General features: G+C 32.8%; 1 protein-coding gene across 1 annotated transcript in view; it reads left to right on the top strand.

Moving 5' to 3' along the window:
* USH2A (usherin) overlaps positions 1–17,765 on the top strand; it is a gene marked incomplete at its 3' end in the record, with an annotated part of 798,897 nt that overhangs the window by 112,309 nt on the left and 668,823 nt on the right. The window contains exons 10-11 of the mRNA XM_081297837.1: positions 14,463–14,658; positions 17,280–17,410. Of these exons, the coding sequence (XP_081153963.1) occupies positions 14,463–14,658; positions 17,280–17,410 (327 nt within the window). The remainder of the gene's footprint in view (positions 1–14,462; positions 14,659–17,279; positions 17,411–17,765) is intronic.

The raw sequence follows: 17,765 nt of genomic DNA on the forward strand, positions 1-17,765 counted from the left end.
AGGCAGACACTAATTATTGTAATACACAGAGATGACTTTAGTGCAAATAAATGATTCTGGCTGATAATCAGTAATTAATGAATAATATAATACCATAGACATTTCAAAGTATAAAAGAAAATTCTAAATGTAGCAATACTAATTAAAGAATATTTATTTACTAATATTGTACTCAAATCTAATGCTCAAAAAAAATTTCAACATAAAATGACTTTATATCCACGTGGCAACTCCAATGCCTTTTATGAAAACTAAATTAAGTGAATCTTAAAGGACAGTTTTCATTCATTGTACTTTTAAATTTCTGAATTCATGTTTGTATGACATATATTATTTTGAAAAGTTGCATGAAAAGAACATATTAATATAATGAATTCATGTTTTCTTCTTTGAGTTCCTTTGTAGAATAGTGTAGGTTATCCTTTACAAATGTGATCTCTATTCCTGGATATATATATTCTGGAATATCTATAGGGTTAAATTATTATGGTTATAATAATATGGTTTTACCTAAGCCATTATTCACAAATGAGCGAATCATGAAGTCATCCTTCTAGGAAACCTAGTGTGTCTACATGTATTTTTTTTCTATTTAGTTTTCAGAACAAGTATACAATTAAAGAGAAAGAATAAAGAAAGCAAGCAGTCCAAAAGAGACATCCAATACTAAACAAAGACTGCTCAAGATTAACCAGTAAGACTCCAGGGCCTCTCCTGCAAATGGTTCTGCCTCATTCAGCCTTTAGACAGAGAGATTTGTAATTACCAGGCATATAGTCAAGAACTTGTGCTTACAAGTAGCTTGATATCAGTTATATTTATATATCGGTAATAAAACAAAGAAGTATAAATTAATTTTGCCTAGTTTTGTGTTTTCCCATCAGATTTTGTTTCACGTGTTATTAAAATTTGTTTCACGATTTTTTAATTTTTAATTTTACTTTTCCTATAGAATTACAGATTATCCATTGCTTGGATTAGAAATTTTTTAGCAGTAGCTATCACATATTACTATTTGAATTGCCAGATGGGCCAATATGTGAAGTATTCATGATTATTATTACCTGAGTCTGATCAATATTGTACAATATTATTAGCAAGTATATAGTTTGTGCTTATAAGTTTGGTACCTAAAAGAGGGGTAAGTACATCATTTCTGGATATATTATACAAGAATTCCTAGAAAGGGAAAAGACAATTACTAAGAGAAATATGTCATTGAAGGATAAATACATCATCATTTCTATCTTCTCAATGTAAAATATGGTGATTGTTTTGGGTTTGCTAATTAAAATTATACAGCAATTCATAGGTAAAAATTCATGCTATTGCATTTTCCTTTAAACTTTTATGTTACTATTTCATTAACTGCTAATTATGTTAAGATGAGATCCTATCTATGTGTAACTGCTATGTACTTTAGAAAGCTAAAGAAAGGATCTTGACTGTTTTAACCATAAGTAGATGAAAAATGTTTCAAGAGATAACTGTGTTTAATCAGATTTAAAGATTATACAATGCATGCATATATCAAAACACTACTTGGTAACCCAATAGTATGTATAATTTTTTATGTTTCAGTTAAAAAATTTCAAAAGGTAAAGTCCTGTAACTGTCAAAAGTATAAAGATTTTATTAGATCATTCACTTTAAAACAATAAATGGAAAAATATACTTTGGTCGTTTTATATATACATATACATATATATACACATATATATATATATATATATATATATATACACTATATTTTTATATTTTTAATTTTAATTATACAAATGTATAAGATACCACATGATAATTTTACATATGTATACAGTGTGTAATCATCAAATAAGGCTAGTTAGTATTTTCTCCTCTAATCATATTTTAAATTTTTGATTAGCACATAATAGTTGTACATATGTATAGGTATAAACTAAAAAGATATCATTTGAATTAAAATTGAGCTGCTACATCTAAATAAATAAATAGAAACCATAATTAGAGCCTGAAAAAAATTTACTATTATTTGAAATTTAGGATCTTGTAACTTCTAACATTTGTGATTGGCTTTTACTGATAGAGAAAAAAAATATGAAGATTTTTAGAAGGTTCCCAATTTGTTTAGGCCGCTTGGGAATGGGTAAACTAATGACCTCGTTTAGTTCGGTAAGTAGCACTACACAGACCTATAAACAGTGAGCCTACTGCAATGGCTCACATATAAGCAGATTGCTTTCCTCCCCTTCCCACATAGGTAGGGGCTACTGATGCCTCTCAGAATTTTCTGGCCAGGAGCAGAATGATTCCATCCGTGGGGTCCAGGGCTATTTTATCTAGATTATACTCTTAGCAAAAAGTAAAGATAAACTGAGCTATATAGAGAATCCACTTACCCCTCCCTCCTCCAGGGAACTTTTTTTTTTTTTATTTTAAATCCATGGAGCCAGTGTAATGTGGCCATTAGGAGTAAGGACTCTGAAGGAGAAAGTCTAGATACATAGGTTGAGAGCCTAAGTTGGACAAGAGCTTCTTGAAGGCATTGGGAATATAGAAATGAATAAAAAAATAGCAAACATTGCGGTCCTCTACAGTTTTTACTATCTAGTTTACATTGTAGTGGAAATTAATTTCTTTTTCCATGCCTCACTTTTCTGATCTGAAAAATGGGTTCATAGAAACTCCTACCTCATAGTTGTTGAAAAGATTTAGTCAGTTCATGGTGAAGCACTGAGGCCTGACACCATAGATCTTAGCTAATCTTAGGACATTGAAAGAAGAACTAAGGAAGAGAGATTCGTGCCTATTTTATTACTGAGGATAGAAGGTAAATTATTTTTTTCTCTCCCACTCTCTCTGTTGCCTCCTTCATCCATTTATTCACTCAATCATTAATCCATTCATTTGTTAATTCATTACTTCAGTATGCATTTATTGAACAATTGCAATGTTTTAGGTATTATGCTCCGACCATTAAAATCTAGTGCTTGCTTCTGGAAGCTCAGGGTTTAATAGGGAAAAGTGGTAAGTAAATGAACTATTATTACTGTGATAATTGCAATGATTTTAAAGGTGAAAATGAAAGACTGTTTTCTCTATAAATGTTTAACAAAATGAGGCAGCCCCCATAGTTTTCCTTTGTGCCCCTAAAGTTTTAGCTCATATTGAATGTTGTAGACTTAAGGAAAAAAAAGATTATTTCATTTGTTTACTGTTCTTGGGAATTCTTGTGACTTTTAAAAATGTTTAGAAATACTTTGATACATTCAACAAAAATAATTTGAAAAGAGCTTCTTGCTGGATGTGATGGCACAAATCCATAATCCCAGAAACTTGGGAGGCTAAGGTTTAGTGGTTAAGCACCTCTGCGCTTAATTCCTGGTACAAAAGTAAATAAACAAAGACAGATTCTTCTCTAATTTTTTAACTTGTAAATATTGAGGACTAGTCAAGTTGTGGTTAATGCTCCTGGTTATTATCATCATGAACTGAAGCTTTCAAAAGTCATTGAGTCCATTACACATGAAGAATTTCCCCTGTCAGTACCATGCGGGAAGATCTCCTCCTTTGCTCCAATGGATTTTATGTATCTTTGACTAAGAGATTTTCTTTCTCCTTTCTTTGAAGTTATGCAGTAGGCATTTAAGATTGTTAAGTGACTGAATAAATGGGTTGTTCCTATTCTTAAATTACCTTACATTTTCCTCTGTGTCAATTTGTACTTTCTCTGTAATTTTGAAGATATTAAGAAATAAATGAAGAAAATTGAGATTGATAGGAGTAAATACAAATGGTTTGGGGCCTGTGGATTATCTTTGAAAGACTGTCTTTGCTAGTCTCTAATAGTAACAAAAGAACCCATGACCAAGAAGAGAGAAGTGTCATTGTGTATTAGTAGAAAATAAAGTAATAACATAAATTTCATCAGTGTCTTCTAGATTCAATGATTTTTCTACCTGAATATGTCAAAGTATTTGGCTGCAACTTAGTATAGTTGATTAGTAGCTTTTAAGAAGCTATCAAAATGAAAGCCATTAGATGAATCAGTGATAAAGGTCCTTGACCTTGATAGAGCTATTGTCTAATCTTATAATTTGAGCATCCAGGGACATATTGGAGGAATCCAGTTGTTACAGAACAAACTGAAACCTAATTAAAAGTGACAAATGATCAACTGGAGAGGAGAGAAACATTAAATAGAAAACTGATGGCTTCAGGAATTGCAAAGATATAAGACATATACTTTTCTATATTTTCAATGAAATAGTACAATGATTGATATAAAAAGATGAAAATTATAAATATTCCAAAACTACTCATATTTCACCCATTGTTAGTTCTTCCATTTTGTCATAGATCTTGGTGTATTGTCTGAAAGGAGTTGTGAAAAAACACACTTATGTGGCCAAATTTTTATAGCTTTATGAAACTTTACTGTCAAAAGGTCAACTACAAAATTATCCCTTCTCTTTTATCTGTCTTTGTAAAAAAAAAAAAATACAATATGATAATAGCATAGAATTATCCTTGGGATTAAAGGCCAGAATCGATGCCAGTGAGTCATTTAGTTGTATGTTTTCAATCATATTTTAAAATAAAAATGAAGGAAGTCATCTCTCAAGATCTGTTCTTCTATATATTAATCTCATTGTTTTGAAAAAAATCTTTAAAAAATCCTATACCTTAGTGATAACTGATAAACTCTTTCACCGTATATTTTTTACTTGAAAAGAGAATTGTTTTACCTGTAGTTTATCATCTGTGTATAATTTAAAACTGGAACATTTAAATTTTCTAAGCTTTTTGTAGTGAAATGTTACACACAAATAATGCAAATGATATATAATATTCTTGTAACCATCCATGCAGTTACATTTTATTTGTTCTCAATTTTATTACATTAATACTAAATGCACATTGTGGGAAAATAGTTTTAAAAGTAGAAGTCATTTTTAACCCTACTACTGATAGATAACCTTGGCAAGTACTCTTGGTTTATGTACTTTTTTGTATCTTATATTATTCTTACTGTAAATAAATGTGTGTCATCTCTCTCTTCTTAAAGTTGTATCTTTATATTCATAGATGAATCCATCTTTATCTAGAAAATAGGATTATACTCTGTGTATTTAAAGCTTGGTTTAAAAATTCAAACTACACTATGAATATTATTCTCTCTATATAAATGTTTGGATTATATTTCTTTTAAGCATGATGTTTGAAACCCATTTTCTTACTTTGAAGCATATGCCTAGTTTTATTTCCTTTTTTTCCCTTTTTGGCTATTGTAAACACCTCATTTTAAAAAATCTAATTCAAAGAGCTTTAAATCTTACCTTCCTGAATGTCCAGTGGAATGTGTGGGTTCAGTGGAATGTCCACATATGTTGCTCATGGACAAACCGCCCTTCTAGGGACAGTGTCTGCACTGATCTTCTCTAGAAATTCCTGTTATCTTGGCATTAGAATAATTTTAAAAAATCTCAATCTTAAAGTTGTAAACTGATAACTATAAACTTCCAGAACTTAGCATATTGCTCATATTTTCCTAGGTTGTTAAAAATTCTACACAAAAAGAAGGCCTGCAAATTTTAGTAACAAATAGTCAGTAGGACCAAATCCACTTCAGTAAGTCAGCAGCACAATTCCTCTTTGATTTTGAACATTAAGGAGGCCAGGATTGTGTATTTGGAGCACTGATACAGCATTTAGTCCACTCTTATTTATAATAAGGCTTTTTGATAGTGGCTTTTCTGTCGTTAGTAACAATAAAAATCTCCAATGACAGGGTTTTTTATAAAGATCACAATTAAAAAGGAAAAAATGTTGTTTTCACAGAAATATCAAAGGAATGCTTTTGCTGGATTTGCTCCACTAACTCATGTAGGCAATATCCCAAATTCAAACAGCCAGCAGTTGCTTTGTAGAAGACAAACTGCATCTGTAATCAGTGTGACAGGGCCACAGGTTCCATATCACTTCTATCAACTTTAATTCAAGAGAGGACAACTTGAAAAATAAAAACATCACCCTTCGGTAAACAAATTCTTCAATAAGAATATTTTGAAAAAGGCAAAAAAAAACAAGTTAGGATCATTAGAGTAAAATTTTGCCTTTGGTCAAAGTTTTACAATGGACTAAAGTTTTAAAAATATTGGAAATAAGGATGATTGCATGGCTAATTGAGCTGGAGAAGCAAATTTAATGGGCTCATTTCTCTCTTTCAAATCTGAGGAGTCAGAAAGTGAGTTTTCATCTTCTCTCCCATTTCTTCCATTAGAACATATCTCTCCTATACCTATGGTTACTATAAAAGTATTGGTTAGACCCTAATGATATCTGATGGCCCCTAGGAAGTAGGTATCGATAAAATCTCCTTGGTAGTCATACCTACAAATGTTAAAATTAACCAAAAATAAATTTTGTTCATCTTTTTTTTTTTGTCAAAAATTACTCCTGCTGCACTCTGTAGGTCACTTCAGCCACAGCAGATCATATACCAGTACATTTATGATCTCAGTCCATTCTCAATGTTTACTGATAATACATTTCATAAGGACAGTTATATATTATTGACAGTCATATATTATCTTAAAAACTGCATTGCATTTTTACCTCTTCCTCTTTCTTCTTCTTCTACCTTGTAACTTCCAGATTTTGAATGTATAATATCTGCCAAGATTTGTTTTGGGTATTATTTAAATATTACCCCTTACCCTAATATTATTTTGTCCTTAATAAGATGTTGAATTATTTTCCTTTTAGAGATTATTATGGTTTAGATATTAGGTGTTCCCCATAAAGCTCATGTGTGAGATAGTGTAAGAACATTCAGAGGTTAAATGATTGGGTTATGAGAGCTGTAACTCAATCAATGAGTCAATCCCCAGATAATGATTAACTGAGTGGTAACCAAAGGCAGGTAGGGTGTAGCTGGAGGACTGGCATTGTTGGCATGCCTTTGGGGTATATATTTTGTATCTAGCAAGTGGAGTCTCTCTTTCAGCTTCCTGGTAGTTTCATAAGCTGCTGTCCTCTTCCACACTCTTCCTCCACCCATAATGAGAATGAGACCTGTGAAACTGTGAGCCCCCAAATAAACTTTTGCTCCTCTATAATTGTATAGTCATAGCAGCAAAAAAGCTGAGGAAAACAGACATGAATACACTGATATTCATACAGGTAAAGTGAATTCAAGGACTAATTGTCCAATGACATTGCCCATATTATCTAACTTCCTTAGTTTCCAGCTGTGGATGCAATAGAGCAATAGATAATGTTTACTGAAGGCCAACTGTGTGACAGATATTTTGACAAGTGCTTAGCTTTTAAAACAACCTCATGAGGCCAGAATTAGCACTCCCATTTTATTGGATCAGAAAAGAAGAAGAAGAAAAAAAGAGATTCAGGTAATTTCACAAGAACACAGGCTAGCAAGTCAAAGCATAGAAATCAGATGTGGTATACTATGCACCCCAAGATCTAGAGAATCCAATTAGATAACTCATTTTACTCATTTTTAGAAAAGTTTAAAAATATAGTTGTACATATTCATGGAATCTAGTAGGATATTTCATTGCACATATACAATGTGTAATATCTAATCAGAGTAATTAGTACATTTGTTCCCTCAAATATTTACCACTTTTTTGTGTTGGAAATATTCAAAATCCCCTCTACTAGCTATTTAAAGTATGCAATTAATTGTGATCAACCATATTTACTATGCATAAACATAAATAATTTGTCTTATTGACTGTACCTTTATATTCTTAAATCATTTGTTTTATTGACTGTGCTCTTATATTCTTTAGGTTTTTTTCCTTCCATCCCTCTTCCAGATTCTGGGGACTTTTATATTATTCCGTACCTCTCATAGAGGTACAGAATAGAGTTCATCTTTTGGGTTTCCACATATAAGTGAGAACATGCAGTATTTGTCTTTTCTGTGCCTGACTCATTTCATTCAATATGTTATCTTCCAGTTCTGTTTATGTTGTTGAAAATAACAGGATTTCATTCTTATGACTAAATAATATTCCATTTTGTATATCTACCAGAGCTTCTTTACCCATACATGGAAGCAACCAATTTTAAGTGCTTAATATAGTTTCTAAGGCTTGATGGTATGTATTTCATGTTACTTTTCACAGTGGCCCTTTTACAATGTATAATATTTAATATTAGGAAGTGACAGCACTAGTTGTTGAACCAAGCTATGTGGTTTGTAGCCTACAGAGAACTCTTACTTTTGAATCTATGATATAAATTTGATTTGCTTATGGTTATTTATTTATTTTTATTAGCTACACATGACAGTACAATGATCTTGACAATTCATACATTTGAATCAAATGGGGTATAATTTCTCATTTTTCTGATTGTATAGGTTGCAGAATCACATTGGTCATACAGTCACCTATATACATACCACAATAATAATGTCTATTTTGGTTATTGATGGTGAGGAAACACTTAAAGGGGTCATTTCTTCTTCTTAAATATTTTTTAGCCAAAGGTTTATAGCTGATAATGTCCTAATGATTGGTAGCATAACTTTCTTTTGTAAAATGAGTTTGAATTTATATCTGTGAGTGGTGATTTATTGCAAATAATCTTATCACAGCCAAGTACAAATTCTTCGTATAGCTATTACCTTGTTTGTGAATTGGGTCCATTGTGTGTCTTTTCTAAATTCTTTCAAGTACAGCTTTCTCTGGACATAAATATCATTGATTAGATGTGACTTTCAGTTAACAGTTCAGCAATTGTCTATTATGCTCCTACTGTGTGAATGACATAAGACGTATAAAAGTCAATAACTTGTATGTCCTGAAAAATACATGTAAGTAGATCAGTCATTTCAGTTCAAGGCAACAGAAGCAAGATCAAGTATTCTGTGGGAGAAGCAAAGCCCAAAAGGTTAGGAATGGTATTAGGGACAAAGAATTCTCATCACTCCAAAAATAATATTACATAAACTTCTAAATTGACCAAAATATAGTGTGCATTATTACCTCATTAATATAATGTGACATTTGCTTGATGTGAAAATGTTACCTAATATTTATGTAACATCTGTATTATCTTTTTCTCCTCAGTTAAGTAGAAAAATTTCACTTTGTTTTCATGCTAAATTTTTAAGAATACCATTAAACAGCAATACACTGGACAATTAAGTTCTTTTTCTTTCTTTTTTTTATTGATTATTTAAAGCATTACATAGCTCATGATATATCATCTTTCATACATTTGACTCAAATTGTGTTTTGAACTCCCATTTTCACCCCAAATACAGATTGCAGAATCACATCTGTTACATATTCACATTTTTACATAATGCCATATTAGTGACTGTTGTATTCTGCTACCTTTCCTATCCCCTACTATCCCCCCTCCCCTCCCCTCCCCTCCCCTCCCATCTTCCCTCTCTACCTCCCCTGCTGTTGTTCAATTCTCTCTCTTTTTTCCCTCCCCCTTGCCCCTCATAACCTCTTATAATTCTATGTATCATTGAAGGTCTCCTACTATTTCCATGTGCTTTCCCTTCTCTCTCCGTTTCTCTCCCCCCATTCGTCTTTGTTTACTGTAGTCTTTTCCTCATGCTCTTCCTTCCTGTTCTGTTCTTAGTTGTTCTCTTTATATCAAAGCAGACATTTGGCATTTGTTTTTTAGGGCTTGGCTAGCTTCGCTTAGCATAATCTGCTCTAATGCCATCCATTTCCCTGCAAATTCTATGATTTTGTCATTTCTTAGTGCTGCATAATACTCCATTGTGTATAGATGCCACATTTTTTTTTATCCATTCATCTATTGAGGGGCATCTAGATTGGTTCCATAGTCTAGCTATTGTGAATTGTGCCGCTATAATCATTGATGCAGCCGTATCCCTATAGAGCGCTTTTTTAAGGTCCTCAGGGAATAGTCCGAGAAGTGCGATAGCTGGGTCAAATGGTGGATCCATTCCCAGCTTTCCCAGGAATCTCCATACTGCTTTCCAAATTGGCCTCACCATTTTGCAGCCCCACCAGCAGTGTACAAGTGTACCCTTTTCCCCACATCCCCGCCAACACTTATTGTTGTTTGACTTCATAATGGCTGCCAATCTTACTGGAGTGAGATGGTATCTTAGGGTGGTTTTGATTTGCATTTCTCTGATTGCTAGAGATGGTGAGCATTTTTTCATGTACTTGTTGATTGATTGTATGTCATCCTCTGAGAAGTGTCTGTTCAGGTCCTTTCTTCCTTTAAGAATATTAAAGGAAAAAAATGGTCCAACTGTGGATCAGTGGGGAATAAGTAAAAACTGGCAAAAATGCTTTGCACTATATTTTATTCCAATAATGATTATGAAATATATCAAACTGTTCTAAAATATTAAATATTTGTTACTAAATATCATAGAATGCTCTTTATTGTCCTAATATCAAAATAATTTTAACAATTTTGAAGAGCAAAAGACAATTTTTATGGAAAGACAGGGAAACATGATTTTTATGTAGTTTGATGTTCCTAGTTTGTAATTTAATAGGTAACACTGGCACTGAATGCTTTGGGAAGTCACACTGACATCAGTAATGCACAGTAGGGCTGTGTACCTCAGTGGGTAGAGTGCTTACCTATTATGCTTGAGGCCCTAGATTCAAACCCCAGCACTGTGAGAACAACAACAAAAAAAGTATTTTATGAAGTATAAGGAAAACATTTTCAGAAATTCTGGTGTTTATTTAGTTATTCTATTTTTAAAATCTCATCTTGAAGTAATCATACTTTATATGCAATGTAATTTGGCTAAATATAATAGGTTTGTGTGTATGTGCACGAAAGGAGAATTTTCAGATAATCAAGACATTAAAATGAAGGTTAAAAATACAAATATGTATTGATCATGATTAAAAGTTGACAAATTAGTTTAATAATCCTTATAAAAACATGGAGCAGTCTCATTTATGAGAATATGTGCAGTTCTCTAAATAATATTTTTTACTTATCATTATTTACCATTATGATGTTGAGTTTATCTTAAGAATGCAGGTATAGATTCCATTTAATCTACTGATTGATTATATGATTTGTCAGTTCAACAGGTTGAAGAATCAGAATTGAATACAATGTATTCCTTTTTAAATAATGGATTCTTGTTTGTTTTGCAATAGATATTTCTTCTTTAAAATGTGTAAAAATTGTCTTCCTGAAATCAATAGTCAACATAATTATAAAAGTTGTAACATTAAAGACATTTGCATTAAACTCAGAAAACAAAAACCCAATAGTCTCCATTACCACAATACCACATCAACTATTATGCAGAAAAAAATTGTCCAATAAGGTAGAAAAAAATCAATATTTTGAAAATTATGAATTAAATCTCCATTGTTTTATAGGTAAAAATGAAAATTGTAGTATCTGATAAGAACTTTAGAATCAATAATTAAAATGAATATGTGAAAGAAAAATTAATGCTTTTTAAAAAATGGACTGTATAACCAAAATTAGGTAAGGAATATTTGGCTTCACTAGTAATCAAAGATATACTATATATAAAAGACCACAGTGATTAATACTTTTGTAAAAATCAAAATAATGAAGAGATAATTTTAATATGGTAAAATTTAATTTTTCTAAAAGGAATAAACAAAATCTATAAAAATGTTTTTATTGCTTGATAATATGATTTCATCCCTTACAATTTTCTTAAGGAAATACTCAGATACATTGGCACTCCCCCCAAAAAATAAGTGTGGAGAAAAATTGAATGTGTAATAATTGCAGAATGATTGAAAGAGTTATTTTGTGGGAAACATGATAAATAATGTAATAAATACATGATACCTAAAATATGGGGTACACAGTACAAATTTTGAAAATACAAAAGGTATACATGCAAGTTTGAAAAGGAATTATATCATGTTCATATTTGGACTTGGTGGTCAAATAACCTATAATTTTTCTATTTCTTTTTTTAAACTTGTATTACATACTACACACTTAGCTGCTCGCTCTTCAATCCACAAATTACTGTGGAAACTTATAAGAGATACAAGTTATAACTAATGACTAGTTATAGCTTTTCTTTCGAAGTATATTGGACTGGTCATAACACCTTCAGAACCAGTTTATTCACAGACAGAGAATTATGTGAGTGTGTCACCTCTTTGTTAGTGATGTACTCATGTGACACTTGACAAACACCATCTTTCACTGCAAGGGAACTGGCTGACAAAAATTAAAGCATTGTGTAGAATGAAATTTGGAGATGAAATTCAAATTGAACTTTAGTGGATTTATAAGAAAAAAGTTAATCACTGCTGCCCTTTGATAAATTCTAGATGTACAGCCAGGCTCCTTAGAGAGAGTGAAATTCCCATCGGTGAGGAAAGTGGTTGCCATGCAAAAAATAAGGTGAAGATACCCCAGAGGAAGTAATGCTAGCCAAATCACTACATCACAGCAATTCTCAGGGATGTTTCACAACACTAAAAGCACAAAGATCAAAATGTTGAAAGCTGTTCCAAATTTTGGAATGAGAATGACAATACACCAAGGCATAGGGGAAAAAATGCTTATTTAGGATAATAAGGTATGGTACAAGAGGGCAACATTGTTCAAAGTACTGTTGATGAAGTTTTTGCAAAGAAATAAAGCAACTTGGTTTTCCAGATGTGTACTGTTTTGAAGTACTAAATTAACATTAGTTTTATTATTTTTGTTTTTCCTTTACACTTATAATCTAGGATATGAACTTTTAGCAGTATCCCTATAGTACGCTTTTTTAAGGTCTTTAGGGAATAGTCCAAGAAGGGTAATAGCTGGGTCAAATGGTGGTTCCATTCCCAGCTTTCCAAGGAATCTCCATACTGCTTTCCAAATTGGCCGCACCAATTTGCAGTCCCACCAGCAATGTACAAGTGTACCCTTTTCCCCACATCCTCACCAGCACTTGTTGTTGTTTGACTTCATAATGGCTGCCAATCTTACTGGAGTGAGATGGTATCTTAGGGTGGTTTTGATTCGCATTTCTCTGACTGCTAGAGATGGTGTGCATTTTTTCATGTACTTGTTGATTGATTGTATGTTCTCCTCTGAGAAGTGTCTGTTCAGGTCCTTGGCTCATTTGTTGATTGGGTTATTTGTTATCTTATTGTTTAATTTTTTGAGTTCTTTGTATACTCTGGATATTAGGGCTCTATCTGAAGTGTGAGGAGTAAAAATCTGTTCCCATAATGTAGGCTCCCTATTTACCTCTCTTATTGTTTCTCTTGCTGAGAAAAAACTTTTTAGTTTGAGCAAGTCCCATTTGTTGATTCTTGTTATTAACTCTTGTGCTATGGGTGTCCTATTAAGGAATTTGGAGCCCGACCCCACAATATGTAGATCGTAGCCAACTTTTTCTTCTATCAGACGCAGAGTCACTGATTTGATATCAAGCTCCTTGATCCATTTTGAGTTAACTTTTGTGCATGGCGAGAGAAAGGGATTCAGTTTCATTTTGTTGCATATGGATTTCCAGTTTTCCCAGCACCATTTGTTGAAGATGCTATCCTTCCTCCATTGCATGCTTTTAGCCCCTTTATCAAATATAAGATAGTTGTAACTTTGTGGATTAGTCTCTGTGTCCTCTCTTCTGTACCATTGGTCCATCCGCCAGTTTTGGTACCAATACCATGCTGTTTTGTTACTATTGCTCTGTAGTATAGCTTGAAATCTGGAATCCCTATACCGGCTAATTCTCACTTCCTGCTTAGAGTTGCTTTTGCTATTCTGGGTTTTTAATTTTTCCATAAGAATTTCATGATTGCTTTATCTATTTCTGCAAGAAATGCCATTGGGATTTTGATTGGCATTGCATTAAACCTATAGAGAACTTTTGGTAACATCGCCATTTTGATGATGTTAGTTCTGCCTATCCATGAACAGGGTATATTTTTCCATCTACTAAGATCTTCTATTTCTCTCTTTAGGGTTCTGTAGTTTTCATTGTATAAATCTTTCACCTCTTTTGTTAGGTTGATTCCCAAGTATTTTATTTTTTTTTGAGGATATTGTGAAGGGGGTGTTTTTCCTCATTTCCATTTCAGAAGTTTTGTTGCTGATATACAGAAATGCCTTTGATTTATGTGTGTTGATTTTATATCCTACCACTTTGCTGAATTCATTTATTAGTTCTAGTAGTTTCTTTGTAGACCCTTTTGGGTCTTCTAGGTATAGAATCATGTAGATCGCAAATAGTGATAATTTAAGTTCTTCTTTTCCTATTTTTATGAACTTTTAGTGTTTCGACATTTTTTAAAAAGTTTTGAAACAAGCATAACTCTTGGCTATAATGAATTTTTTTTCTGACTTATAAACATTTTCAAATACAGTGATCCTTGACTTTTAAATAATGAATATTAGCTTTCCATTTAGTGAGAAAGACTAGATTATTAATAGAAAAAAATCTGAGCTGATATTTATTGTTCTTGTATGTTTTGTTGTTCCAGTGTGATCGCTGCCTGCCACTATATAATGACAAGCCTTTCCGCAGAGGCAATCAACTTCATGCTTTCAATTGTAAACCTTGTCAGTGCAATGGCCATTCCAGGAGCTGCCATTACAATGCCTCTGTAGATCCTTTTCCTCTTGAGCACCAGAGAGGAGGAGGAGGAGTTTGTGATGCCTGCCAGCATAACACTACAGGTAACCAGCAAATGGTAAATTGCTCATTTGGCCCCTGAAGCCTGTGTGCACCTATAAACAATGCACATTATTGATTGTTATCTTATGTAAGTATGGGCTTACATACTATGAAGTTTGAAAACCAAAGCTGTTTCATCAAATTTCCCTAATTCCAAATGGCACTCTTGTCCTGAACTATATCTTTTCTGCAAGAGTTTCTTTCTTTTTCTTCTTGTGGTGCTAGGGGTTGAACCCAGGGTCACATATGTGCTAGGTAAGTGCTTCATCTTTGAGCTACATCCTCAACCCAGGAAAATTTTTTTTAAAGGGTTCACACTGTTTGAATCATAAATACATTTTGAGAATTCAGAAATGTTTAGTTTGAAGAAAAAAATCCCCAAACAAGTGTTCTTTTGTCACTTTTACCTTCCTTATGTCTGTTTTCTCTCACATGGGGGTGTTTACATTTGTTCAGACTTGGCATGGAAAAAATGGTAATCTGGGAATACTCTTTTGTAAAATACTAATTAAATGCAGAAAGTGATAAATTCCTGTTTTAAAACATTTAGACTAGTCATTGAAAATTACTATTTTCTGAAGGGCAGTATGTTAGAAACAGAAATAGGCAGCATCTGAATTTATTAAATATCATGGCCCAAGTGTGATAGATCTGAAATTGATGCTGTGAAGCATGAATAAATTTATTAGATGATTATTGGTGACATAAGGTTTCACAAGGATTTGGTTAGGTCTAGGGATATGAAGATGAATAAGATAATAGATTTTCTTGTCTTTGAGTTATTCTATAGTAGGAAAGGCAGACTATTCAAGGAACAATTCCAAAGTTGTTCTATGAGTGCTAGGACATGGCAAGTGCAATGGGAGTTAATCAGGTGGGGAAGCCAGTAAGGAAAACATCTGCAATGGCCTAGAGGAGCTTGAAACATGACAACTTTGGAGAACTGGGAGGAGAAATGGCTGGTGGATTAAAAAAATAAGAAAGGAAGGTAGGGGAGTTAGATCACTGAGAGTACCAAGGTCAATAAGATGACACTTAAGGGTTTTACATGTGAAAGGGATGTAATCAGTTTTGTGTTTTTCAAAGATCCATTTGGTTGTCCGGTGGAGGATGGATTGGAGAAGGTCAAGAATGGTTTGGAAAAAACAGTTAGTTGTGTGCTATAATTGCCCAGATCAGAAATAATGGTGAGATACATTTAAACAGATGTTGATAGAAGTGTCACCAAGAGACATTTAGAATTGAAAAAGGAGAGCATTTTGTAAGCAGGAAGTAGGTTCAAGGAAGATTGATACCAGTCAAGATTGTTACCTAAGCTTCCAGCTTGAGCAGTAGAGTCCATGTTGGCACTGCCCATCAAGTTAGGAGATTCAGGAGGATCAAGCTAAGAGAGAAGATGCCAAGTACTGTTTTGGACATGTTCAGTGTGTGTGTCCAAGAGTTATAGGAAGAACACTCTAGGGGGCAGGTGGAAATAGTCCTATAGTTTCTTTATTCTAAACCTTTTATGGTGCCTCAGAAAAGATCAGAATCATCCATATTCTTTAGTGGTACCTTAGGCTTCTCACTCTTGAGAAGTGTATATCTATTCCTACTCATTTAATATTGATTTTACCCACTAGACTGAAGAAAGTTCTGTGATGAGAAATGGATGTTGTGTGTTTTGCTTACTACTACGTTTCTCAGTATTTAGGACAATGTTTGCAACATGGCAATCACTTCATAAATATTTATTGGACTATTATAAATAAAGGAGAGATTTCTAGATTGAAGGCAGATTTGGGAGCCATCAGCATATACAAATGGAAATATTTTAGAAACATTATAAATTCATTTAATTAGTCCATAACCAGGATCCATAAATGTGAATTTTCATTTATTTCTGTAGTCTAATATTGGGACATTTTAAGCAATATTTGAGCAAAGTGCATAATGTTTAAAGAGAAAATCAATAGCTATGAGTTTATTTCTGCTGTCTTATATGCTACTCACATTCTTTGTACTGTAGGGCTTTTTCCATATTTAAAAAATGGCAAGACTATTCTAGCATTTAATAGGAATATTACTTGGTATATCCAAATATATTAAATTTCTATTTGGATATTTGAATGAAAAATAATGACCACTAACAGAAGCATTTACTTTTAATCATGTTAACTATAGAATAATCAATTGCATTAAGAGAAGTCTCCAATTTTACAAGATTGAGTTTTGGTAAAATATATCTAATGCTACCTTCCTACTTCTAACTATATAAGTATCATCTACTACAAGTAGAAATTTCTCTTATTTGGTAGAGATGAAGAGCCTGGTCATAGAAGAAAAGTTTTAAGTTTTGAAAGAAATTCTTTTAAAATGTATGGATCCTTACAAAGCATAGCTTTTTAGAAGTGAGGTATTATATAACAGATGGGAGTTTAATGAAGGAAAGCACAGTTTGTAACAGGTTCATTGTTTCATATGCTCTGGATCACTAAATTGGCAGGTAGAGATGAAAGGTGCATTAAAATGGACGTCCCGAAAATTATAGAATTCTCTCAAAGGAATACAGTCTTTAATTTTGAATTATGCAGCTGATTTTAATGAATTGGAAGTCACAATGCATAACCTTTCTCTGATGCAGGGAGGAACTGTGAACTGTGCAAGGATTACTTTTTCCGACCAGTGGGTGCAGATCCTTCAGCCATTGATGTTTGCAAATCCTGTGATTGTGATAAAGCTGGCACTAGAAACAGGAGCCTCCTTTGTGATCTGGTGAGTTTTTGTCCATATTGAAGATAAAGAATGGCTTTCTTTTCCAGAAAGTACTTTTGAGAGATGTGGCCCCTGTGCAATGGAAGACCATATTTTCCAAGAAGTCCTCTGTTTGTGTTTGCATTTTATAGAGCTCCTTTCTCACTTAAGGAGGGATCTTGTGCAATGTTTATCATAAGACATGAAATATGGCACTACTAAAAAGGTTCATTTTAGTTTTAATTTTCAAATGTCACAAAATTGGAGGATGAGAGTTCCAAGTAAACTGGAAAGTAAACCAAGAATATGTCTGAAATTGTTGATAAATTAATACTCATAAATGATTAATAAATAAGAAATTTCCCCAAAGTTCCAT

This window comes from Spermophilus citellus, assembly GCF_964194105.1.
Source record: "Spermophilus citellus genome assembly, chromosome: 6".
NCBI lineage: Eukaryota > Metazoa > Chordata > Mammalia > Rodentia > Sciuridae > Spermophilus > Spermophilus citellus.